This window comes from Symphalangus syndactylus, chromosome 7, assembly GCF_028878055.3.
Source record: "Symphalangus syndactylus isolate Jambi chromosome 7, NHGRI_mSymSyn1-v2.1_pri, whole genome shotgun sequence".
NCBI classification, from domain to species: domain Eukaryota; kingdom Metazoa; phylum Chordata; class Mammalia; order Primates; family Hylobatidae; genus Symphalangus; species Symphalangus syndactylus.
The window spans coordinates 93199633-93225238 of NC_072429.2; the positions used below are offsets into that span (position 1 = coordinate 93199633).

A 25606-nucleotide genomic window follows, 5' to 3' on the forward strand; every position below is an offset into this window, starting at 1 on the left:
TCCAGTTCAAGAGCTGCTCTCTAAAAGTGATGAGAAAAAGGGTCAAAGGAGGGTAATGAAGATAATTAAAGAGCAGGAAAGTAAGATTCACAATGAAAACTTTAAAGAGTTTGTAGTTATTTAGTCTAGGAAAGGTGAGTTAAGAACAACCTTAAAGTATAAGAAAGGATTACTATACAGAAAATGGTGACCTTTTCTTTCACTCTTTCATTCACTAAGGAAAAAACAAAGAAAATGGGTTTATTTTACAGTACAAGTAGTTAGATTAACAGAAAAAAAAGTCATGACACAGAGCCTTGTCAACCACCAGCAAGGCGGTGGCAGTAAAATGTCCTCTGAGGCTCAAAAAAATTATTTTTAATTTGACATAATTTTAGACTTACAGGAAAGTTACATAGTATAAAGAATCCCCTTATACAGATTCCCCAATGTTAACATTTTATTGCATTTGCTTTATCATTCCCTTTACATATATTTTGTCTGAACCTTTTGAGAATAAGTTACAGACATGATTCCTTTTTACCCCTAAATACTTCAGTAGATACTTCCACCAACAAAGACACTCTCTTGCCCAACCACAGTAATATTACAACAAATGGGAAATTAACATGGATATAATACTACTATTTAATCTACAGACCTTTTTTTTTTTTTATTTTTTACTTTTTCCGGTTCAGGATCATGCCTCTTAAACTCCTTTAATCTGCAAAAGTTCTTCTACAGTCTTTGTCTTTGATGGCTTTAATGTATCTAAGAGTACAGGCCAGTTATTTTATAGGCTGTTCCTCAACTTGGGTCTCTGGCTCTTAAAAACAAAACAAAACAACAGAATCTCAAAGTTTTGAGAGTTTTAGGTGTGGTCCTGAGCCAATACTTAAATAAGCCTCTCTCCTCAAGTTTCTTTCCAGCCACCTTACACAGATTATCCTTACTAAATTAGATTTATAGATGGTGGTGATAGACAGTAAAACATTTTTGTATTCAGAACTGTCTTGAATTACATATATTCCAACCCCTCCACCACATTTTACAATTTTAATTTAACAAAAGTAAGTTTGTTGAAGAATTAGCACCTACTCGGCCGGGCGCGGTGGCTCACGCTTGTAATCCCAGCACTTTGGGAGGCCGAGGCGGGCGGATCACGAGGTCAGGAGATCGAGACCACGGTGAAACCCCGTCTCTACTAAAAATACAAAAAAATTAGCCGGGCGTGGTGGCGGGCGCCTGTAGTCCCAGCTACTCGGAGAGGCTGAGGCGGGAGAATGGCGTGAACCCAGGAGGCGGAGCTTGCAGTGAGCCAAGACTGCGCCACTGCACTCCAGCCTGGACGACAGAGCGAGACTCCGTCTCAAAAAAAAAAAAAAAAAAAAAAAAAAAAAGAAAAAAAAAAAAAAGAATTAGCACCTACTCTTTAAACATTTAAGTGTTAAATTACCTGTAGACTCCCATTTTGACAATCTCACCTCTGCAATGATGACCTATGCCCTAGGCTCAGAAGACAAAGAGCTGCAAAAATGGGTGTTACTCATTACAATCATTCAACAAATATTTCTTGAGTGCCTAGTATATGTCAGGTTCTGTTCCAAGCCCTGGGAATGCATTTGAGAACAACAACAACAAAAAATCCTCATCCTTGAAAATCTAGCTGGAAAGATTAACCTTTTTTTTTTTTTTTTTTTTTTTTTTTTTTTTTTTTTTTGAGATGGAGTCTCACTCTGTCGCCCAGGCTGGAGTGCAATGGCAAGATCTCGGCTCACTGCAACCCCTTCCTCCCAGGTTCAAGCGATTCTCCTGCCTCAGCCTCCCGAGTAGCTGGGATTACAGGTGCGCGCCACCCTGCCCAGCTAATTTTTGTGTTTTTAGTAGAGACGGGGGTTTCACCATGTTGGTCAGGCTGGTCTCGAACTCCTGACCTCGTGATCCACCTCGGCCTCCCAAAGTGCTGGGATTACAGCCATGAGCCACCGCGCCGGGCCCAGTAAGATTAACTTTTAAATTGGAAAAAAAAAAATCAGAAACCGGGATTAGACTTCCTTGAGCCATTCATGCCGGAGGTTGCAAATTCTTTTTGTGAAAAATCACACCTTGGTGATGACCTTGAGCAGTAGGATGTAAACAACTCCCACAAGCTTAGCGTTCCAATAACGGAACACAAGACATAAACTAAACAGGAAGAAGGCAAGTCTGTATGAATATGGTCAACTCCAAGACTCAAGATTCTAATGTGGATACTACTGCGGAATTCCTGGTAAACGCGCTGATTTAATAAAGTCTTTGGTTTATCCAAACGGGCGACACAAATGATTAATCCAAACTCCAAAGACCTAGAAAGAACAGGCGGGGCCGGGTTTCCCCAAGTGTTCCAACCACTTTTTCAGCAACAGTCACCTGCTTGGCGAGGAGCCTCTGGACCGACCGCCTCGCGCTATCTGGTGCGCCCCGCTGGGGCCACGCACCGGGTTCCGCGTCCCTGTGAGGCGACACCTCCTAGGCCCAGCAGAGCTGAGCACCTGGGAACCACGCACCGAGAGCCCCACGGGGAGGTGGTTAGGGGGAACCGGCTCCTCCAGGAGGCCTCGCCCACTGCAATGCAATCTGGGTGGTTTTTCCAGGTCCCTCCCTGCCTCGTTCCGCGCCCAGTCCCTGCCCCCGCGACGCCCGAGGGCCTGGACGGGTGGCTCGGAGTTACCGGGGCTGGGGAGGAGCGAGGCTACTGCAGCAAACCAGCCGGAACCCATTTATGACTCCGCACTCTGAAGTTCAGGACAGGGAAGCACCCACCTCTGGAACTCAAGCAGCGGACGAGGGAGGTCCCGAGTGCAGTCGCAGCGCTGCGAGTGTGGGACCCTGGCCTTCGCCCGCTCTCAGGGGACGCGAGCTGCCACCTGCATCACGGGAGGCCCCGCCTCCGCCTGCACCTTCTCCTACCAGGAAACGAGACGGCGCGGGCCTCGGGCTCCTCTCCCCCCTCCCGGGAGCCTGAACCCCCCCTGGGAAAGCCAGGCCTCCAGCTTCCCTTGACACGCGTCCTGAAAGGTTATCGGATTTGTACCCGGAGTGGGTTCTGCAGGGATAGGTGCATGGTTGCCCGTTTCACATCATGAATATGAACGGGGCTGGACACCTAGAGCCAAATTATTAATACTTCAGACAGAGTTCTGTTCCCAAGAACAAACCGCTTTGAGATATAAAACCCGAGAAAACTTCACCTCTAGCGCTTTTCTAAGATGTCAACAAGACCCAACAACACATTGCCACCGATCTGGTGGCTGGGGGTGATGGTGGGGGCACGAGCCTCTGGGCAGACCAAGCTGAGGTAGAGCAGGGAGGTTGTTTGGGAGCTTGGTCAAGTCAACACACTCCAATACAATACCAAAAGCATGAGCAGAGGGAATGGAGTCAGGGCGCAGAACCCGGGAAAAAGCCTGCGTGGCCCGATTTAAGAAAACTTTTATTAGGCATGCGGATAGATGCTTTTCATTTGGGGCCCAAGGCAAATAAAAGGAAATGGGCCCCAGCTCTGGAGGATGTTCTAGCTTCGAACTAGCAGCCAGGACCAAACCAGGCATAGCATCTAGAGTTGAGAGAAAAAGGAGAGGGCTCCATTGTGCCTGAGTTTCCTTGCGGGGTCCCCCAGCTGCTTTGCGTGCGGTAACTGCGTCCTGGGGAGTGACTAGGTGGTTGGGCGTCCAGCCCCGGGCGTCCGGCTCTGCCGTGCGCGGGTTCCTCTCCGGAAGGTGGGCAGCGCGGCGGGTTTGGGACGAGCGTGCACCCGGGCTCCGGCCGGGAGAAGGTGGGGGGCTTGCAGGATTTCTCCTGCTGTTTGCACTGAAAGGTGTGTTGGCTCGGGAGCTGCTTTTCCGGGGATCTGCAGTTGCCCCCGCCACCTCCTGGCTGCGGTTGGCAGGTCCCTCCCTCAGCGGTTCGTCCTCCGCCGGCGCCGCGCCCTGGGCAGCTCCGCGCCCCGGGCCTCACCTCTGGCTTCCTTCCTTTCGCCTCCCTGCACCTGGCCTTTTCTCTTGACCCTTCAGAACCTTCGGCTTCGTTCCCCGCAGCCAGTATTCTCGGAGCCCCCCTGCACTTCTCAGTTACCTCCAGTGGGAACCCCTCCCCCCAGCGACTCCGCGCCCTTTACCTCTCGGAGCCCTTTTCCCGTCTGGCCTCGTCTACCCTCTGGGTGGCAACCGCCTCTTCCCCGCCCCTCGCGTCTCCCCCTCCTCCTCCTTCGCCCTCGCCTCTCCATTCATCCAGCCATTGTCTCCCGCCCCTTCCTCCCCCTCCCCAAGCGGCCTCCTCCCCCACCGCTGCCACGTCGTGGTTTGAAGGAGCCAATGGGCCGGCGCCGCCAGGTGTCTCTTACCTGCACCACGTGGGGGAGGGGGAAGGGGCGGGCAGGTAGAGCCACATCCCAAAACAGAAAAGCTTTCAGCCATTGCGTGCCTCCCGGGGGTGCAGCCTTGCTCCAGGCTTTTTGCATAGACGCCCGGGCAACTGAATACAAAAAGGGCAGGCCTCCTGCGCCCTCCTTCCCACCCCCCTTCCTGCCCTGGGCGTGGAGCACCGGCCAGGTGTGGGCTTGGGTGGTTGGTTACCGCCTTTTGCACTAGCAGTAGCAAGGAAGGGGGGTGGGCGCTCTTTCTTTTTCTCTTAGAAGAGGGTTTAGCACAGGTTTTTTCGTTCTCACTTCCACACCACCTTACCGCCTCCCGACCCCCCCTTCTCCCCCTCCCCACCTATCGTCATGACGGCCTCTCCGGATTACTTGGTAGTGCTTTTTGGGATCACTGCTGGGGCCACCGGGACCAAGCTAGGCTCGGATGAGAAAGAGCTGATCCTGCTGTTCTGGAAAGTCGTGGATCTGGCCAACAAGAAGGTATTTCTCCACGTTTTCGTCTAAATGCAAGGAATGGAGCAAGAAGTTTGTGGTAGAGGTTTGGGCGGGGAGGGGGGTGGAGGTAGGTAAATAAGTGCTCTTGTTTGCCCACTTGTGAGTCTGGACCCGAGGCCTAGGGAAGCTAGAGTAAAACCAAACTTGTTGGCCAACTGCCTTGGAGCCATTTCAGTCCTCCGCAACTTGGCTCAGGTGGAGAGGCCGGCGCTACCGAGCCGGGTTCTTTGCCCGTCGGGGGACGCTCCGCCGAGACGAGGTGGGGTCTCGGAGGCCCCGGGGTCCACTTCCAGGGCTTTTCCGACCTATGGGGTGGGGGGTGGGGCGGGGGGCACGCACCGGAACCGATGGAGAGTCGAGAGCTTTGATTCTGCGTCCGGACCCCAAAAGAGGCGCGGGCCGCCCCAGCAGGGGAGCGAGGGAGGAGGGTGCAGAAAGAGGCTCTGAAATTGAGGGAAACTGACCCCTGCTTCTCTACCTTCGGAGGTGGGACAGTTGCACGAAGTACTAGTTAGACCGGATCAGTTGGAACTGACGGAGGACTGCAAAGAAGAAACTAAAATAGACGTTGAAAGCCTGTCCTCGGCGTCGCAGCTGGACCAAGCCCTCCGACAGGTGACAGCCTCGGGTCACGCCGCCCACCCCAGCCTGGGCCCAACCCCACCGCACCCTACGCCCTTTCAGGGCGGCCCACTCGTGTTCCCGGAGCAGGGTGGCGAGACGCTCGCCCGGCCGCGTGGGTGGGAGCCCAGCCTGACTGCCGGGGCGCACCGTTTGGGCGGGGGTCGCTGCTTCTCTTCACCTCCCAGCCCCCAGGGTTTGGGACCGACATTCACTAGTTTTCGAGTTGCTTCCTGAGTAGTTACTGGAGCCGGAGAGTCAACTCCATTTTGCCAATTGATTGACGTGCGGAGTTTGAATCCGAGCTCCCCCATCTCCAGGTCCAGACCCCAGAGGCGCCGCTGCCCTGCGGGGTTTGGGCCCACAGCCTTCGGGCAGGGGGCGCTGTGGCGTAGGCGTGCAGGCGGGCCAGGCGGGTGTGCAAGAAGTAGCACAGTTTGGGTTTGAACCTGAAGGTGCCTGCCTGGTTTCAGGCTTCTGAACTCCCAACGAAAGTCTCGGTCCGTCATTATTTCTTTAGTGGCCTTGGTCCCAGTGCCAGGGAGGTTTTTCAGGTCTGAACGTGCAAGGCTGCCCGTTGGGACACTGCAGAACTGGTGGAATCCCCTTATTAGGACTGAGGTGACCTAAAAACCGGCTGTTCCGGGGTGCTGACGGGTGCCGGATCGGGTAGGGCGGGGCGCTAAACACCTGTACACAGATGAATGCTCTGCGCTCTCACGACCTCTGCCCTAGCACACGAGCTTCGAGTTATAGGAGAAAGCTGTCCTTTCTGGGGTGTATTCATCCAAGACTTTCCAGATCTGTATACCCAATACCCGTATTTGTTTATTAGAAGCTGGCGTCTTTCCTAAGCCTGGCACATCCAAACATATAAAAACTAACACTAGGGAATGATGTAATCTGAAGGCAACCTGCTGATGAAATTAGACATCTGACTTAAGTCTTGAATGGATTTTTTTTGTAAAAACAGAAGGCAGAATGCATTGACAAGTTTCTCCTGGGCGCGAACTGCGGATTGATTGGAAAGCTTCCCTACCTCGAGGAAGCTAGACGGTTCGTGGGAAAGGAGTCTGTCTTTCCAAGGTTGCCCCAGCACCGGTGTCCCCCATCAGGGCCCTTATTGCGGTTTTCTCTGGCTATCACTAAGGGGAGCTACTTTGTAGAGTTTGTAAATCGTGCATCAGTTGCATCCCTGTGTGTATCTTGTTCTTGCAGTTTAACCAGTCAGTGAGCAATGAACTGAATATTGGAGTAGGGACTTCCTTCTGTCTCTGTACCGATGGGCAGCTTCATGTCAGGCAAATCCTGCATCCTGAGGCTTCCAAGAAGGTAAGAGTGCTGGCTTCTGGAAAAAAAAAGGTTGGACGTTTGGGGTGACTGAAGTACTTTAAAAATTTTTGGTTTATTCAAGTTTCTCTGTTCTTAAAAAGATGCATATAGGGAGTTATTTAATGAGTACAGAATTTCAGTTTGTGAAGATGAAAAAGCTCTGGAAATGGATGGTGGTTATGGTTGCAAAATATGTTAATGTACTTAATGTTTTACTGAACCATACCCTTAAAAATTATAAAAATGGTAAATTTGGTGTTATGTATATACAAAGATACTCTTTGGTGACTTAAAATAGTCTCTTTGTTTACGTCCAGTTTTCAAGATGCATGACACTGTTCCCTTTTCCAAAGCTAATATGAAGTGTGAATTTTTGACATTTAAAATAACTACAAAGAGAGGAAAGAGCTATTTTTTAGTATGTCATAATATCCCCATTTGTGTTGAAAATGCTATATCCTAGAAAGGAAGGAAAAAAGAATTAAACATTTAAAGTTGTATTTCTAATCATTAAAAAGGCTACTTAAATAAGACAACCTTATATCTAGTGAAACCACAATCGTAGCACTCTTCACTTTGTCCGATTTTAAGTAAATGTTCAAAACATTCTTGCATCAAAACAAAAGGGTCAGTCTCATCCTTTACCTTTGCTGATTTTTCTGACAGAGGATTACAGAGTGAGAGAAATACAGTCTTACTATAGGTAAAATGTGATTTCTCTCTCTGGGATAAATACTGAGGGGCTGTGGGAAAAGGAACAGCAGAGACAACCCACCCAGTGTAGCCAATCATTGTTAGTACACTGTCTCTTAACAACTTAAATTAGTTTGAGCTGTAACTTTTTATTGTGGTAGGCAGGCACTGAGCTTGAAAAGATGGAAGTAGAATATATTTAGGTACCTGTATGAGGCAAGGCTTGCAATGAAAGATGTAGACTGACAAATGATGACCCAGGCAAGTAAGTGCAGATTTTATTTCGTTTAATATATTATGACCATTTAAAAAGTTTGAAGGAGTAACTTAAGTTGTTATGTCTTCAGAAAATCACTCCTTTTATATGAGTCTTAGTAATTATTTGATAAAAGGAGAAGAATTTTTTTAAAAAATTAAATGCTAGACTAGTCGCTACATCCTTACCAGAAATAGTGATATGTAAGGATTACTTTTTTACTCCCAAACTCACATGACAGAAGGACAAGACTTAATCTTTTCCCTGTTGGGCCAGAGGAAAATAGCTGTTTTCATTATTTAGGTGGACTGCTTTGGGTGTAGGAAAACATCTGGAGAAAAATTAAGAGTTTTTCCTCAGCCACTGCTATTAGGATTTTGATTAAATACAGAAACTAAAACAATTAATGTTATAGTGAAAGTAATTCTGTATATTCATTAAAGAGAAAATGGCAAAACATGAAATAATCCTGCCGCTCAATATATTAAAATGTTTTTCTCTAACATGAACATATTTGGATATATTCTTCCAGATTTCTGTAGACAAGCATTATTTACAAAGAGCATTCATACTGCATTAGCCTTTCAGCCTACATTATTTAATAGAACATCAACATTGTTATAACCACTAAATAAAATACTCAGTATTTTAAATGGACACAACAGTTTAAACTGATTATTGTTGAACATGATTATTGTTGAACATGTGAGTTATTGTCCTTACAAGTAGCTTTTAAATGAGCATTTTTGTAGGTAATAGGGAGGTTTCATGGTTCTTTCGGTTGTTAACTTTTTTAAAAGCTGTGACCATGATGTAGCAATACTGATTTCAAAATACAGCATGAACAGGTCGCATCTAATAAAATCCAATAGAAGGAACTTGGAGAGGAGACATTTTGCATGAACATTTAACATTTAAAAGTCTTAATTTCCTTGATGTTCTAATGTAAAAATGGGTAAAAATTCCCAGCAAATTAACACAATTTCAAAATTTTAGGAAAAATCTAAATTGAGTTTTTAAAAGGATTATCTTTAAAAGTTATCCAATGCTGGGTTATTTTGTTAAGAAAATAACAAAAGAAACAATAGTGTAATATTTGTCTAGACAGTTGAGCTTTGCTTCGTAGCCACAGTAGTGGTGCTAATAGCTAAGAACAGCAGGTAACCATTTCTCCTTTGCCTTTGGGATTTGTGAGTTTGTTTTTGTTTTCGTTTGAAGTCTAATTTGAGTTCACAGGTACAGCTACAATATTAGTCAAGAAGACTAACGCGGGACTATTATTTGGCACAAAAATAAGCCTTTTCAGTTAATCAGAAATTTACTATTCTAATCTCACTTATTACTGAAAATATGCATTATTAGAACCCAATAGTTAGAACTACCCGGTTTTACAATCTAATCCTGCATCTGTATGAAAACTGAAAGGGCTGCTAGTGTTGCCTGAAAATACAGATGTTCTAAAATGGTTATGGCTGGAAAAAAGAGTAGTATTAACAGCCAGAAAATATGAAGTATTACAGCACAAATGTATCACAGCTTCAGAATTGTTTTCAATGGAATGCATACTGGAGCACAAACATTGTAATCCACTGCCTTAAAACAAGAGGAATTTTTTTTCATGAGACTTGTGCATAGGATCTAATATAGAAACAGGACCAACTTTTAAAGATAAAGCTGCTCTAAAATTTTTTCCATTGTAAAATATGCTTATATTCAATTTTTAGGTTCCTAATTGTGAGAGAAACATTGAACCAAATTCACCTAGTTAACAGTATCTACCTTGTCCTTCCTCAGAATGTACTATTACCTGAATGCTTCTATTCCTTTTTTGATCTTCGAAAAGAATTCAAGAAGTGTTGCCCTGGTTCACCTGATATTGACAAACTGGACGTTGCCGCAATGACAGAGTGTATCCTTTAAATCATTACTCAAGAATCATTTGAAAAGATAGTTCCAGAAAAAAATGGTAATACAAGACACTATCAAACACTTTAAATTTTGTCAGCATATGGATAAAATTGGCCTATCCAAAATTTGTTTACTCTGCTGAGAAACTAAAATACAACTATAGACATCTTTGAAAGTGGTTGTAATTAATCAGATGGTTGGATGGATTTGGAGATGGATTTTTTGGTGGGGTGATCACATGTAGAATAGGATTCAGTTTCAGTTTATGTAATGTGTGTGTGTGCTGGAGAAAGAACATGAAGACTTTAGTGCAGATTCTAAGGCCACTTTTTCTTGGTTACTGTGATTTTAGGGTTTATTTTGGCTTCTTTGGAATGAAGTCAGTAATTTTTTTAATTAGTGGATATATCCCGTTTACAAACTGCTGTTCACTGGTCCCGCTTTTAGTCTCCCCTGAGTTTTTCAAACACAAGATTATGCTGATTATAATAAGCCATCTTTAAAGATGATAAAGTGGGGTCTGGATTGTCCCCCACATTCTTTAGTTACCAAAATAATATATTTGATGCATGATATATTGTAAAAGTAATTTTATAATTACAAATCTATAATCATGAATGACCTTACACTCATTAAGTCTTTAAAGTGCTAACTAATGAGCAGGCATGTGCTAATATATCAGATGTAAAGTTGAGTAATTGTTACCTTGAGTGGCTTCCCAAAAGCCACTGAGAGTCATCATGAAGTTAAAACTAAGTTACCTTCAGTAGCTTGTGGGTTGTAGATGCTTATTCCCAAACTTTCTCATTCGTTTTCAGGAACTAAAGCCTGGTTTTTGTGTTACTTCAGGATTTTTTTTCCTGATTGAAGTTTGCTTGTATATATTTCACAACTACTTGTAAACAGATCAAATCCGTTTTCATTTGCCTTCTTCTTGGAGTCAGTTAGCTGGAATTTTGGCTTAGCATGACCAGTAGTGTTGGGAAGAGGGTGGAATAAGTTCATTGTGACAGAATTCTTACAAGAATTTTGTTAAAAAGATTGGTACACCAGAAAAATTCTCACTGGTTGTTCTGTTGGTTTGAATGTTGTATTAGACAGCTCAAGCTTCCATAACAAATACCATAGACCAGGGAGCTTAAACAACAGAAATTTACTTTCTCACAGTTCTGGAGGCTGGGACATCCAAGATTAGGGTGTCAGCATGGTCAGGTTCTGGTGATGGCTCTTCCTGGCTTACAGGTAGCCAGCCACCTTTTCTGAGGGGGATAGCAGGAGGAGTTATCTTCTTACAAGGTCACTGCCCTATCTAATTAGACCCCTCCACCCTTTGACCTCATTTAAACTTAACTTCTAAAGACCCTCTCTCCAGATAGTTACATTGGGGATTGGGCTTCAACATAAGACTTTGGGGGAGGTGGAGGACACAATTCAATTCTTAAGTATATATTAAACTTTTTAATGCAGATAGTTGGTCTTCTACAAAATAGAGAACAAGAGTACCTACAGAAAAATTAGAAGACAGTGGAGGAAAAATCTAATAAGCTATCTTAATTTAGAAAAAGACGACTTCTGGCTGGACATGGTGGCTTATGTCTGTAATACCAGAACTTTGGGAGGCTGAGGAGGGAGGATGGGTTGAGACCAGGAGGTTGACACCAGCCTGGGCATTGTTGCGAGAACCCATCTCTACAAAAAGTAAAATGAAATAAAAATATTTTAAGAAGCGAAAAAGATAACTTCAGTAGGAAAGGAAGTATATTAAGGATTGTTGCGCCAGGGCAATATAGAGAAACTCCATGTCAACAAAAAATTTAAAAATTAGCTGGATGTGGTTGCATGAGACTGTAGTCCCAGCTACTTAGGAGGCTGAGGTGCAAGGATTGCTTGAGTCCAGGAAGTCGAGGCTGCAGTAAGCTATGATTGTGCCACTACACTCCAGCCTGGGTAACAGAGCAAGACCCTGTCTCAAAAAAAGTGGATTTTATTCTTAAATGTTTTAATATTTAATATCGTACTTGTATATGTCTCTCTCATTTAACAAGTTAGAAATGCTAATAAGCTTTCTTAGCAACAGTTTTTGTGTTACATTGCTGCTGTGGTCAGTTATTTTATGACTGCTATTCAGAGGAATACTTACTTCCCTGACTAGGCTACCAGACCAATTTCTGAGGCTAAAAGCAATTATGTCCAATCTGAATATCAACTTGTGCTCATCTATGCGGAGTATTTCTACAGTGTCTGAATTGAATTGTTGTTCTGTTCTTTCAGAGCATTAAACATTTTCCTTGCCAATATGGAAGTGACGCTGAATTGGGAGATCTATAGTCATTAAACATTCTTGATGGTTTTAAGTGGACAGAAGGTCATTTGCTCTTGAGGAATTACCTGTTTCACTTGGTAAACCAGTGGGGTTGGGAAGAGGCTTCTGTAAACACCTGGAGAAGAGCAGATAAGAGAATGTGCAGGTTGAAGTGTTTAATTTTTTTTGTTGTGAAATACTTGTATCCTTGATTGGTTGTTTTAAATGAGGATACAGAAATATCAGTTTGGACCCTCAGTGATGTCACAATATTCTAAGTGTTTTGGAAACATGCTTTATTAACTTTACATTCAAGTAAATTTAAAATTTTTTTTTTTTTGAGACGGACTCTCGCTCTGTCGCCCAGGCTGGAGTGCAGTGGCGCGATCTCGGCTCACTGCAAGCTCCGCCTCCCGGGTTCACGCCATTCTCCTGCCTCAGCCTCCCGAGTAGCTGGGACTACAGGCACCCGCCACCACGCCCGGCTAATTTTTTTGTATTTTTAGTAGTGACGGGGTTTCACCGTGTTAGCCAGGATGGTCTCGATCTCCTGACCACGTGATCCGCCCGCCTCGGCCTCCCAAAGTGCTGGGATTACAGGCGTGAGCCACCGTGCCCGGCCGTAAATTTAAAATTTTTAATAAAAATCCATTTTTGGCTGGGCATGGTGGCTCATGCCTGTAATCCCAGCACTTTGGGAGGCCGAGGTGGGTGGATCACTTGAGTTCAAGAGTTCAAGATCAGCCTTGCCAACATGGCGAAACCATGTCTCTGCTAAAAATAGAAAAATTAGCCAGGCATGATGGCGCACATCTGTAATCCCAGGTACTCAGGAGTCTGAGGCAGGAGAATCACTTGAACTCAAGAGGCAGTGAGCCGAGATCACACCATTATACTCCAGCCCGGGTGACAGAGTGAGATAAAAAAAAATTTGTTTTCATTTTTTGTAGATGGGTCCTCATATTTTGTCCTGGCTGCTCTCAAACTCTTGGCGTCAAGCCATCCTCCTGTCTTGGCCTCCCAAAATGCAGGGATGGTAGGTGTTTGCCACCATATCCTGGCCTCATTTATTTTTTAATTAGTAGGCTTTATTTTATTGAGATGTAGTCGTGCTATGTTACCCAGCCTGGTCTCAGACTCCTGAACTCAAGCAATTCTCCTGCCTCAGCCTCCTGAGAAGTTTGGATTACAAGTGCATCTGCTGTACCTGTAATCTCAACTCTTTATTATTATTATTATTTCTTTTTTTGAGACAGAGCCTCCCTCTGTTACCCAGGCTGGAGGAAATGGTGTGATCTCGGCTCACTGCAACCTTCGCCTCCTGGGTTCAAGTGATTCTCCTGCCTCAGCCTCCCAGGTAGCTGGGATTACAGGTGCCCGCCACTACGCCTGGCTAATTTTTGTATTATTAGTAGAGATGGGGTTTCACCATGTTGGCCAGGCTGGTCTCCAACTCCTGAGCTCAAGTAATCCACCCATCTTGGCCTCCCAAAGTGCTGGGATTACAGATGTGAGCCACTGCACCCAGCCCCAGCTTTATTTTTTAGACCAGTTTTAGGTTTAGAGCAAAATTGGGCAGAAAGTATAGAGTGTTCCTATATAACCCTTGTTATCACATACATACACATTCTTTTTCACTCACTCCCCCACTGTCAACATGCTGCACCATTGAGCAGAAAGTATATTGTTCCTATAGAACCCTTGTTATTCTCTCCCTGCTCCTTCCCTTCCTCTCCTTTCCCCGTGCCCCCTCACTGTCAAAGTGCTGTACCAGAGTGGTACATTTGTTACACCCGATGAGCCTACACTGACGTGTCATTATTACCCAAAGTTCATAGTTTACATTGGGGTGTACTTTTGGTCTTGAACTTTCTATGGATTTTGACAAATGTATAATGATATCTATCTACCATTGTTGTATCAAAATACATTGTAGTAATAGCATAGTATAGAATTGTTTTGTTTTGTTTTGTTTTTACCTGCTACCTTAAAGTCTTTCATCCCTAATAGAATAGTTTTATTGCCTTAAGAATCCTCTAGGCCAGGCGCGATGGCTCAAGCCTGTAATCCCAGCACTTTGGGAGGCCGAGGCGGGCGGATCACGAGGTCAGGAGATCAAGAACATCCTGGCTAACACGGTGAAACCCCGTCTCTACTAAAAATACAAAAAATTAGCTGGGCGTGTTGGTGGACGCCTGTAGTCCCATCTACTCGGGAGCCTGAGGCAGGAGAATGGCGTGAACCCAGGAGGTGGAGGTTGCGGTGAGCCGAGATCGCGCCACTGCACTCCAGCCTGGGAGACAGAGAAAGACTCCGTCTCAAAAAAAAAAAAAGAATCCTCTATACTTTGGCCAATCCTTCCTCCCTCTCCCTTAACCCCTGACAACCACCAATCTTTACTGTCTCTGTAGTCTTGCCTTTTCCAGGAGGTCATAGAGTTGGAATCATGTAGTATGTAACCTTTTCAGATTGTCTTTTTAGCCAGTAATATGCATTTAAGATTACTCCATGTCTTTTCGTGGCTTTATAGTTCCTTTTTAGCACTGAATTCCATTGTTTGGATGCATGGTTTGTTTATCCATACACGGTTTATCCAAACATGGTTTGTTTATTCGCCTACCGAAGGACATCTTGGTTGCTCTCAAGTTCTTGCAAATATGTATAGTGCTGTTATAAACATCACGTGCAGGTTTTCATGTGGACATAGGTTTTTTAAATCATTTTTATTTTTATTTTTTTTGAGACGGAGTCACTCTGTTGCCCAGGCTGGAGTGCAGTGGGGCGATCTCAGCTAACTGCAAGCTCCGCCTCCCGGGTTCACGCCATTCTCCTGCCTCAGCCTCCCGAGTAGCTGGGACTACAGGCGTCCGCCTGTGGCTAATTTTTTGTATTTTTAATAGAGATGGAGTTTCACCGTGTTAGCCAGGATGGTCTCGATCTCCTGACCTCGTGATCCGCCTGCTTCTGCCTCTCAAAGTGCTGAGATTATAGGCGTGAGCCACCACGCCCGGCCTAGGTTTTTTATTTATTTTGGTAAGTACCAAGGAGTGCGATTGCTGGATCATATGGGAAGAGTGTCATTTTTTTATATCTCACTGCAATTTTTTGTGTTTAAGGCAGACTTTTTTCCGGGGGAATGGTGAGGGAAAGCAATGAGGCCGTATGTGGAACTTGAATAATATGCAGTATTTCAAGGCATTTATGGAAGATGAAAGAAAATTATAGTGTGGTCATTATTTTGGTCTTTTTTTTTGTTTGTTTGTTTTTGGCAAAGTCTCACTTTCGCTCAAGCTGGAGTGCGTCGGTGCTGTAATGCTATGATGGCTCACTGTGGCCTCAAACTCCTGCACCCTAGGCTCAAGTAGTTGGGACTGCAGGCACGCACCACTGTGCTGGGCCAATGTTGTGTATTTCTAATGGAAGAGGAGACTAAAACCCAAGTTGTAGAGTCACAAAGTCTGAGCTGAGTATACCCTGCCACACAGCAGCTTTGCTTTCCTAGGAGTTACTTGTGTCTACCGAGCCAAACTTTAATCTTGAGTATTCCAAAATGAAAGCTTTGTAAGTGAAGTGCTATGTAAATGAAAAAGTAGGACCATTTTGATAAAGAAAGGGTTTAGGAATTTTTTTTCTTTTTTTTGAGATGGAGTCTCACTCTGTTGCCCAGGCTGGAGTGCAGTGATGCAATCTTGGCTCACTGCAACTTCCACCTCCCGGATTCAAGCAATTTTCCTGCCTCAGCCTCCCAAGTAGCTGCGACTATAGGAGCCCTCCACCTTGCCTGGCTGATTTTTGTATTTTTAGTAGTATTTCACCATATTAAACAGGCTGGTCTTGAACTCCTGACCTCAGGTTATCCACCCACCTCAGCCTCCCAAAGTTCTGGTTTTATAGGCATGAGCCACCACACCTGACCAAGAATTGAGTATAGTTCTGGTTCTTACTTTTGGCACTTCTTTCCCTCTTTTGTCTTTGTATTTGTTCTAAAACACTTTTTTTTTTTTTTTTTTTTTTGGAGACAGAGTTTCTGTCTTGCCCATGCTGGAGTGCAGTGAGCAATCTCGGTTCACTGCAACCTTCGCCTTCTGGGTTCAAGCAATTCTCCTGTCTCAGCCTCCCAAGTAGCCAAGATTACAGGTATGCGCCACCATGCCCAGCTAATTTTTGTATTTTTAGTAGGTACGGGTTTCACCATGTTGGCCAGGCTGGTCTGGAACTGCTGACCTCAGGTGATCTGCCCTCCTCAGCTTCCCAAAGTGCTGGGATTACAGGCGTGAGACACTGCGTCTGGCCCTAAAACACATTTCTGATGTTGGTGTTAGTCCTTTGAGTTATTCCAGTTGCATTGTTGTCTGCTTTTGAATTATGTGATGCTAGCTGAGAAGACCTCATCTAGCAGGTAAACTGGATTGTGTGTTTTAAGCTTTTTACTTAATCAAGTGAGGGTGGTGAGGGTCTGATGATAGGGACTGGGGCTTCTGTGGTTTTTTTTTTTTTAATTATCTTAGATCCCTTACGGAAATTAATACTAGTTGTCTCCTGCTGAAAGGACATTTGTGTAAATGGCTTCTTTTATTCATTTTTTTAAAACTTGTTTTTTTCCCCACTAATGTTGGATGGAATTACTTCCTTCTGATTTCTTAACCTGCTTTTTGTTAGCTGTTTGTCAGAAACTTACTTATTCTCACTAATCAAGACTTCTAATATTGTGTTTACTTCCCTTTGCCAAGCATTTATTAAGATCTTATTTTTCTGAAAGTATGGTGAGGACAGGTGAAAAAAACTATCAATTGACTGCTTACTACATATGCCATGAACGGCTCAGTGGGGAGCTTTCATCCCATTTTATTTCTAGGGAAACTGAGGCTTAGAGGCTTTGTCTTTAAGTTAGATGCTCTAGCATCCAACAATATACAAGGTGAAATATTTTAGAATGTATACAATCATTTGAGGCACGTTGGCTACCTCAAATAGGTTATCTCCCTTTTAAGTTAATATCCTGTGTTTCCTCGGCACATATCAAACCATAAAGCAGTAGAGTTTATTTTGTAAAATATGTATTCCATGGTAGCGTATTGCATTTGTATGTGCTGTTTGACGTGATTACGATTGCCTTTTCACTAGGGCAAATTTACATTATCAGGAAAAAAAAAAATCACTAAACTCCTCATGCCTACCCATTCAAAGGTTAGTAGGGTGTGTATGTTTCATCACTTCTTGGGGGGTGTAAAGGATTTGGGTGTGTGTGCACATATGTGTGCTCTATTATCAGTGTGTGACATTAGCCTGTTTTTCCTATAGGTTACAATTGGGGATAATAGGATAGTCGTTAAGAACATGAACACTGGGGGCAATTTATTTGACTCCTCAGCCTCAGATTCCCCATCTTAAAATGGGTAAGACTATTGTGTAAGGATTAATGAGATAATGTGTGCTGCCACTTAGCTGGTGGTTGGCCTGCCCCACACTCTGCAATGATGACTGATCCTGTGGACCCCACCAGGTTGTCGGGTGTCTCAGAACAGGAAAAACAGCTGGCAAGGGACTTTGAAAAGGACTTCCTTATTGTTTTAAAACCTTATATAAGCCATTTTACACATATAAATTTTTTTAACCTTTTGTGAGACTAGATGTAGACCTTTCAAAGCATCAGCTACATGTTAGTACAGGTAAACTTGAAGGTTAGGAGTTTATTCTAACAGTCAAATGAGCTGGGCCTTTATAATTGTACAAACCTTCCCTGCCCTGCTATAAAGGTGAAGGCAAGCACTGAATCCTCGCTGGTACTTTTCTGTGTATGAAAGGGATATATATGTATCATCAAGTATACAGTTAAGCTGGGCCAGTAGTTGACTTTGTTAGCTGGAGGTGGAAGGAATTATCTCTGGCATCACATTGGCATAACATGAGCCAAATCGGCACGGACACTGACCTGTCATCTGCAGTGAGTGAAGTGACTAGAAATACTGCATATTCCTTCCCAGCCCTCAGACTGATGTTAATTATGTGTGGTTTGTTTTAATTATAAAATATTTTGGCCTGGTACAGTGGCTCATGCCTGTAATCCCAGCATTTTGGGAGGCAGAGGCAGGTGGATAACGTGAGGTCAGGAGTTCGAGAGCAGCCTGGCCAACATGGCGGAACCCTGTCTCTACTAAAAATACAAAAATTATCTGGGTGTGGTGGTGGGTACCTGTAATCTCAGCTACTCAGGAGGCTGAGGCATGAGAATCGCTTGAACCTGGGCGGCGGAGGTTGCAGTGAGTCAAGATCGCACCACTCTACTCCAGCCTGGGCGACAGAGTGAGACTCCATCTCAAAAAAATAAAATATTTTACTTTTAAAATGGGAGTTTGGAAATTCCAAGTTAATCCTTTTGTTTTAGAAAGCTTCGGAAGACTTGTTATCAAGGAGTCTCCTTTTCCTAATTTGTTTATCCCATATAAATGTCTTTTTCCAAAGTAAAGTTTTTCATCTCCTTTGTTGAATGAGACCCTATCTCCATCTTATTTCTTCTAGGGTATAATTGACTTACTAGGTTTGTTGGAAATCCTTCTGCATGACTCTTCAGTACAATAATATCTGCAAGAAGTAATATTTCTTACAGGTATTATTAGGTAGGGATCTTATGTTTCACTCTCTAAGAGTAAGAGGCTGGGTGCAGTGGCTCATGCCTGTAATCTCACCACTTTGGGAAGCTAAGGCAAGAGGATCACTGGAGCCCAGGAGTTCAGGACCAGCCTAAGCAACACAGGGGGGGATCCTGTCTCTACAAAAATAAATCTAAAAATTAGCTAGGTGTGGAAGCACACTCCTGTGGTCCATGCTACTTGGGAGGCTGAAGTGGGAGGATCACTTGAGCCCAGGATGTGAAAGCTATAGTGAGCTGTAATCACTCGACTGCATTCAAGCCTGAAGATATCCTGCCTTAAAAAAAAAAAAAAAAAAAAAAGCTGAGAAGTAAGGTTTAAAACTAAGGTTGTATTCAACCTAAGAAAGCTAGTTGGGAGAAGACAAAACTAGGGTTTTAAGTGTGTGTGTATCTGTGTCTGTGAGGTTTTTTGTTTGTTTTTTGTTTTTTTGGGTTTTTTTTTTTTTGATATGGAGTCTCACCCAGGCTGGGGTGCAGTGGTGTGATCTCAGCTCATTATGACCTCTGCCTCCTGGGTTCAAAGGATTCTCATACCTCAGCCTCCCAAGTAACTTCTGAAATTACAGATGTGCATCACCATGCCTGGCTAATTTTTGTATTTTACTTTTAGTTTCACCATGTTGGCCAGGCTGGTCTCAAACTCCTGGTGTCAAGTGATCTACCTGCCTCGGCCTCCCAAAGTACTGGGATTACAGAGGTGAGCCACCACACCTGGCATCTCTCTTTTTTTATTTTAATTTTATTTTTATATTTTTCACTCCTCTCAGCTCATACCTAGGTTTTAGATTTTTTTCCCCAGCATTTTATTGCTGGTGTTAAATAGTTTTGGTTGTCTTGAGTTCTCATTGTATTTTCTCATGGTGACATTTTTTGTTTCCTTCAAAGCTCACTTTAAAATATATCAGGTTATATGTAGAACTTACATTTAAAATTATGCAACCAAACTGGGCATAGTGGCTCAGGCCTGTAATCCCAGCATTTTGGGAGGTGGAGGCGGGCAGATCACTTGAGCCCAGCAGTTTGAGACCAGCCTGACCATCTGGTGAAACCCTGTCTCTACAAAAAAATACAAAAATTAGCCAGGCATGACGGCATTTGTCTGTAATCCCAGCTACTTGGGAGGTCGAGGTTGGACAATCATTTGAACCCGGGAAGCGGAGGTTGCAGTAAGCCGAGATCACGCCACTTCACTCCAGCTTGGGCAACAGAGTGAGACCCTGTCTCGAAAAAATAGGCAAACAGCTAGGTTTGGTGGCACACTCTTGTAATGCCAGCTACTCCGGAGGCTGAAGCGGGAGGCTCGCTTGAATCCCACGAGTTCTGGGCTGTAGTGCGGTATGCCCATCCAGTATCCACAGTAAGTTCATCATCAATATGGTGACCTCCGGGAGTGGAGTGGAGGGTTGCTTAAGGTGGGGTGGAGGGTTGCCTAAGGTGGGATGAACTGGCCCAGAAACAGAGCAGGTTAAAACTCATGCCTCATGTGCTGATCAGTAGTGGGATCGCACCTATGAATAGCCACCGCACTCCAGCCTAGGCAACATAGCAGGACCCTAGTCTCAAAAATAAAAAAGCAACTCTTTTTTTAGAGACGGAGTCATCCTCTGTCGCCCAGGCTGGAGTACAGTGGTGCGATCCCGGCTCACTGCAAGCTCCGCTTCCCGGGTTCAAGCCATTCTCCTGCCTCAGCCTCCCGAGTAGCTGGGACTACAGGCGCGTGCCACCACGCCTGGCTAATTTTTTGTATTTTTTTTAGTAGAGACGGGGGTTTCACCATGTTAGCCAGGATGTTGTCGATCTCCAAACCTCGTGATCCGCCCACCTCGGCCTCTCAAAAGTGCTGGGATTACAGGCGTGAGCCACCGCGCCCGGCCCATAAAGGCAACTCTTTTAAGAGTAACATCTCTATCACATGATCTTAGAAAATTCAGTTTTTAGATAGAAGACTAATCAACTTTTCTCTTTTTTTCTTGTTGTGTTTTATCAGCTACTCCTTTGTTCATTAGCATAGGTATTATAAGTCTGGCAGCATGAAATTGTGTTACTATACAATAAATGAAAGTAAACAACAGGAATGGATTTAACATCTTGTGAGGATTCTATGGCAAGGAAAAATGGCTTTCAGATGACACTTCAAATTGGAGTAATTATAAAATAGTTTAAATTTGTCTGAGTTAATGTATTACCTTATTAAAAACTTAGTTTAAAAAGATATTTACAAGTAAAAATTGGATGTTCTGAAATGAGATGTGACCATTTTTAGGTAGTTGGGAAGGATAACTTTTTAAAGTAGATAAGCTAATATTGATAAACCATAAAATTTCTCTCTGAATTATATCCTCAGCTAATGTAAGTGTGGATTAAATCCTCACGCCTGTTTCACCAGTCGTGGTCATAAGGAAAGTGTCTCTCCTGTTAATATATAGACCAAGTCTCTCTAGACTCCCCTAACATGCATATAAAGTTTTACTTGCTCAGTTGCAGCCTGAAATGATTAGTTTTGTTCCCACTGCCTCTGCCTGTACCCTTCCTCTTTCCTTGAGGCATTTCTCATTTGTAAAGCTGGCTAAGCCTGTTTGTACTGTTGTGGCTGCCTTGAGGGCAGAATGAGTAAGTTGCATGAGGAGCTATAAATCAGGAGGCACAGACTCATCTTTCCTTCCCTCAAGATCAGACGTGCAGCAAGTAATCCAATATATACTTATAAATTGATAGGGGAAAGAATTGCTACTAAAACTTTTTTTCTCATTCCTCTCTGTTACTCGTTTTCAGTGATGCTAAGGATCATAGATTGAAGAAACTGGCCTATTGGGGCTGTGTGTGTGTGTGTGTGTGTGTGTGTGTAAGGAGATGGCTTGGGCATTCAGGAGGTTGGGTGACTTTTACAAGTTGTTACACAGCTTAGCGCTGCTGATCCTGGTGTGTGACACTGATCCTGGTGTGTGATGGCTCAAAGGGAGACATGTTGGGACGTGTTATGTGGCACCAAGGTAGCCAAATGTCAAGAACATTTTCTTAGTTAAAAAGTAGAATTCATTGAAATGAATTCAGCTACAAGTCTATTTTTAACCAGGCAGGAATGCTTTACATTTTTACTTTTGATCTCTGTCTTCTTCAGTTGGCTTTTATTTATGAGTTTATACAACTTCTCACACACTATTGCTCAATAGTCAAATCATAGCTGTCGTGTAATCCCACCTCTGTTACCCATCAGCCAGGTGACTGGGTGAACTACTGAACATCACTCAATCCCAGTGGTTTGTTTGAGATGGAGTCTTGCTCCACTTGCACTGCTGGAGTGCAGTGGCCATGATCTCGGTTCACTGCAACCTCTGCCTCCCGGGTTCTAGTGATTCTTGTGCCTCAGCCTCCTGAGTAGCTGGAATTATAGGCGTCTGCCACCACATCCGGCTAATTTTTGTATTTTTAGTAGAGACAGGAGTTCACCATGTTGGCCAGGCTGATCTCGAACTCCTGACCTCCAAGTGATCCACCCACCTCGGCCTCCCAAAGTGCTGGGATTACAGGCGTGAGCCACCATATCTGGTCAGTTTTGTTTTGTTTAAAAAAAAAAGAAAATGGAAGGTTTGTAGCAACTCTGCATTCAGCAAGTCTATTGACACCATTTTTCCAACAACATTTGCTCACTTGTCTCTCTGACAATGAAACGTCACCTTTCAAACGTTTTCATTATTCTGTTGTGGTGATCTGTAATCAGTGACCTTTGTTACTGGTATAATTGTTTTGGGGCACCATAAAGCAGGGCCATATTAGGTGGAAAACTTAATTGGTCAATGTTGTGTGCAGCTGCTCCAACTGGTGGTTACCGCATCTCTCTCGCTGTCCTTGGGACTCCCTATTCCCTGAAACACAATATTGAAATTAAGCCAATTAACCCTACAATAGCATCTAAGCATTCAAGTGAAAGTAAGAGTTTCATATCTCTCATTTTAAATCAAAAGCTAGACATGATTAAGCTTAGGAAGGCATGTCAAAAGCTAAGGTAGGCCAAAAGCCAGGCCTTTTGCACCAAATGATTTGTCAAGTTGCGTAAAGGAAAATTTCTTGAATATTCCAGTGAATATATGAATGATAAGAAAGCAAAACATTATAGGGTGTTACCTGAGCAAAGATGAGAAGGCTGGGTACCACTTGTCATTTATAGAGGAGAGGAAAGCGTAATTTGAATGGAATATACTTATTGCTATGATAGGGAGAGAGTGTGAGTGGTTTGGATAGATCAAACCAGCTACAACATTTCCTTAAGCCAAAACGCAATATAGAGCAAGGCCTTAAGTCTCTTCAATTCTATGAAGACTGAGAGAAGTGAGGAAGCTGCAGAAGAAAAGCTAGCAGAGATTGGTTTATGAGATTCAAGGAAATAAGTCAGCTCTACGACAGAATTCAAAGTGAAGCAGAAAGTGCTTATGGAGAAGTTGCAGTGTTACCCAGAAGATTTAGCTAACTGATGAAGGCAGCTACACTAAACAGCAGATTTTCAATATACTAGAAACAGCCTTCTTTTAGAAGATGATGCCATCCTGGACTAACACAGCTAGAGAGGATAAATCAATGCCTTGCTTCAAATGCTGATTCTCTTGTTATAGGCTAATGTAGCTGGTGACTTTTAAGTTGAAGCTAACGCTCATTAACTGTCCTAAAAATCCTAGCGTTCTGAAGAATTATGCTAAATTGGCCAGGGGTGGCAACTCATGGCTGTAATCCCAGCGCTTTGGGAGGCCGAGGTAGGTAGATCATTTGAGGCCAGGAGTACAAGACCAGCCTGGCCAACATGGTAAAACCCCATCTCTACTAAAAAATACAAAAATGAGGCCGGGTGCAGTGGCTCATGTCTATAATCCCAGCACTTTAGGATGCTGAGGCAGGTGGATCACTTGAGGTCAGGAGTTCGAGACCAGCCTGGCCAACATGGTGAAACCCCGTCTCTATAAAGATACAAAAATTAGCTGGGTATGGTGGCACGTGCCTGTAATTCCACCTGCTCGGGAGGCTGAGGTAGAGGCTGCAGTGAGCTGAGGTCGCGCCACTGCACTCCAGCCTGGGCAACAGAGCGAGACTGTCTCAAAAAAAAAAAAAAAAAAAAAAAAAAAAAAAAACCCGCCCCCCCCCCCCCCCCAAAAAGAAACAAAAAGACAAAACCAAGAAACCACTAAGTCAACTCTGCCTGTGCCCTCAAACAGCATCACAGGCTACCGAATCTTTGACGAAAGGAAGAGGCAATTGATGTGGCAAACTTCACTGTTGTCTTATTTTCAGAAATTGCCACAGCCATCCCAACGTTTAGCAACCATCACCCTGATCCGTGAGCAGCCGCCAACATCTAGGTAAGATCCTCCACCAGCAAAAAGACTGACTCACTGAGGGCTCAGATGATTAACACGTTTTAGCAACAAAGTTGTCTGTTGTTTTTTGTTTTTGGAGACAGAGTCTACCTCTCGCCCAGGCTGGAGTGCAGTGGGGTGTTCTTAGCTCACTACAACCTCCACCTCCCAGGTTCAAGCGATTCTCTTGCCTCAGCCTCCTGAGTAGCTGGGATTACAGGCATGCACCACCACGCCTGGATAATTTTAGTATTTTTAGTAGAGATGGGGTTTCCCCATATTGGCCGGGCTTGGTCTTGAACTCCTGGTCTCAAGCGATCCTCCCGCCTTGACATCCCAAAGTGCTGGGATTACAGGTGTGAGCCACTGTGCCCGTCTGAAACAAAGTATTTTTGAATTAAGCCATGTACATTTTTTAAAAGACATAATGCTATTGACTGCTTAATACAGTACAGTCAAAACGTAACTTATATGTAGTGGGAAACCCAAAAAATTGTGTGACTTGCTTTATTGTGATATTCACTTTAATGCAGTGGTGTAGAACCAAGCCTACCATATTTTCAAGGTATGCCTCTATTTGATGGAAATACATCCTTATTTTAGAGAGATTCGCAAAACTTCATGTGAATTCCTGGTTTCACCCTCAAACCAAGTTTGAGCTATGTGTTTCAAAGAGCATACTTTTGGTAAAGAAGCACATTGGCCTGTGTCGGCTCTGAGTGCTTGAATTGTTTCCAAAATTTGCTGTCTAGAACTAGCATCTGCTGTCATCAAAGGTGGACTATCCTGCAGGGCTCCAAAAGTGTTCTGCAATGGAATTTCTAAGCAGAAGTGGCATTGTAGAAGTAATGTCACATCAATAAACTGTGGTGTCCATTTCAAACATTAGGCCAAAAAAAAAAGTCACTTAATACCTTGTAGTGTTGATAATGTCACCATATCACGAAGTTGGCATGGTCATTGCCTTGTGTGTGCTGTAAAGATTCAGAGGATGAAATATTCTAATTAACTTTGTTGCATACTTTGATTCAAAATGAAATGAAAATGCTCAGTATTCATTTGCTACAACTGGGTAAATAAATGTTGTATTCCTGGTAATATCTCAGGACTGGATTGATTTGGCTCTTTTACCCAAAAGGGCAGTTGGAGTCTAAGTTGAATGACTGACTGATGGGAGGCAGCCATTCTGAGATTTCTAAAGGAATCTCAGCTAGATCCATCTTCCTCCTCTTGGCTTGGTATAGGTTTAATTTTGATTTAGAAGTAACCTGATTTTACCTTTCCAAAGTGTTTCCTTAATTTAATCTCACAGATTTAAATTTTGAGAAGAATAGTTCAGTCTCTCGATATGGAGCCTCTCAAGTTGAAGATATGGGGAATATAATTTTAGCAATGATTTCAGAGCCTTATAGTAAGTATTGCCTTTATAGTAGTGCAGTCCCAGAATTCGTACTATTTTTCTCTTACCTATACTGAAATTTCCTCCTACAACTTTGTCTCCCTAATCACTAAAATGATGACTTGTATGTTCTCATTTTTAGATCACAGGTTTTCAGATCCAGAGAGAGTGAATTACAAGTTTGAAAGTGGGACTTGGTAAGTGCTTGAGTAC

The 25606-nt window shown here is 43.7% G+C and overlaps 1 protein-coding gene across 6 annotated transcripts in view; it reads left to right on the forward strand.

The window, feature by feature from the left end:
* Positions 1-4397: 4397 nt before the first annotated feature.
* ESRP1 (epithelial splicing regulatory protein 1) overlaps positions 4398-25606 on the forward strand; it is a 67911-nt gene continuing 46702 nt past the window's right edge. For 2 of the 6 annotated variants that reach the window (XM_055286793.2, XM_055286797.1), the window contains exons 1-6: positions 4596-4873; positions 5375-5503; positions 6728-6841; positions 9585-9699; positions 25307-25405; positions 25536-25590. In XM_055286793.2, the coding sequence (XP_055142768.1) occupies positions 4742-4873; positions 5375-5503; positions 6728-6841; positions 9585-9699; positions 25307-25405; positions 25536-25590 (644 nt within the window). In that variant the 5' untranslated portion in view covers positions 4596-4741. Of the gene's footprint in view, positions 4874-5374; positions 5504-6727; positions 6842-9584; positions 9700-25306; positions 25406-25535; positions 25591-25606 lie in introns of all 6 variants that reach the window. The other 4 variants (XM_063643461.1, XM_055286796.2, XM_055286794.2 and 1 more) reach the window with 4 other exon arrangements.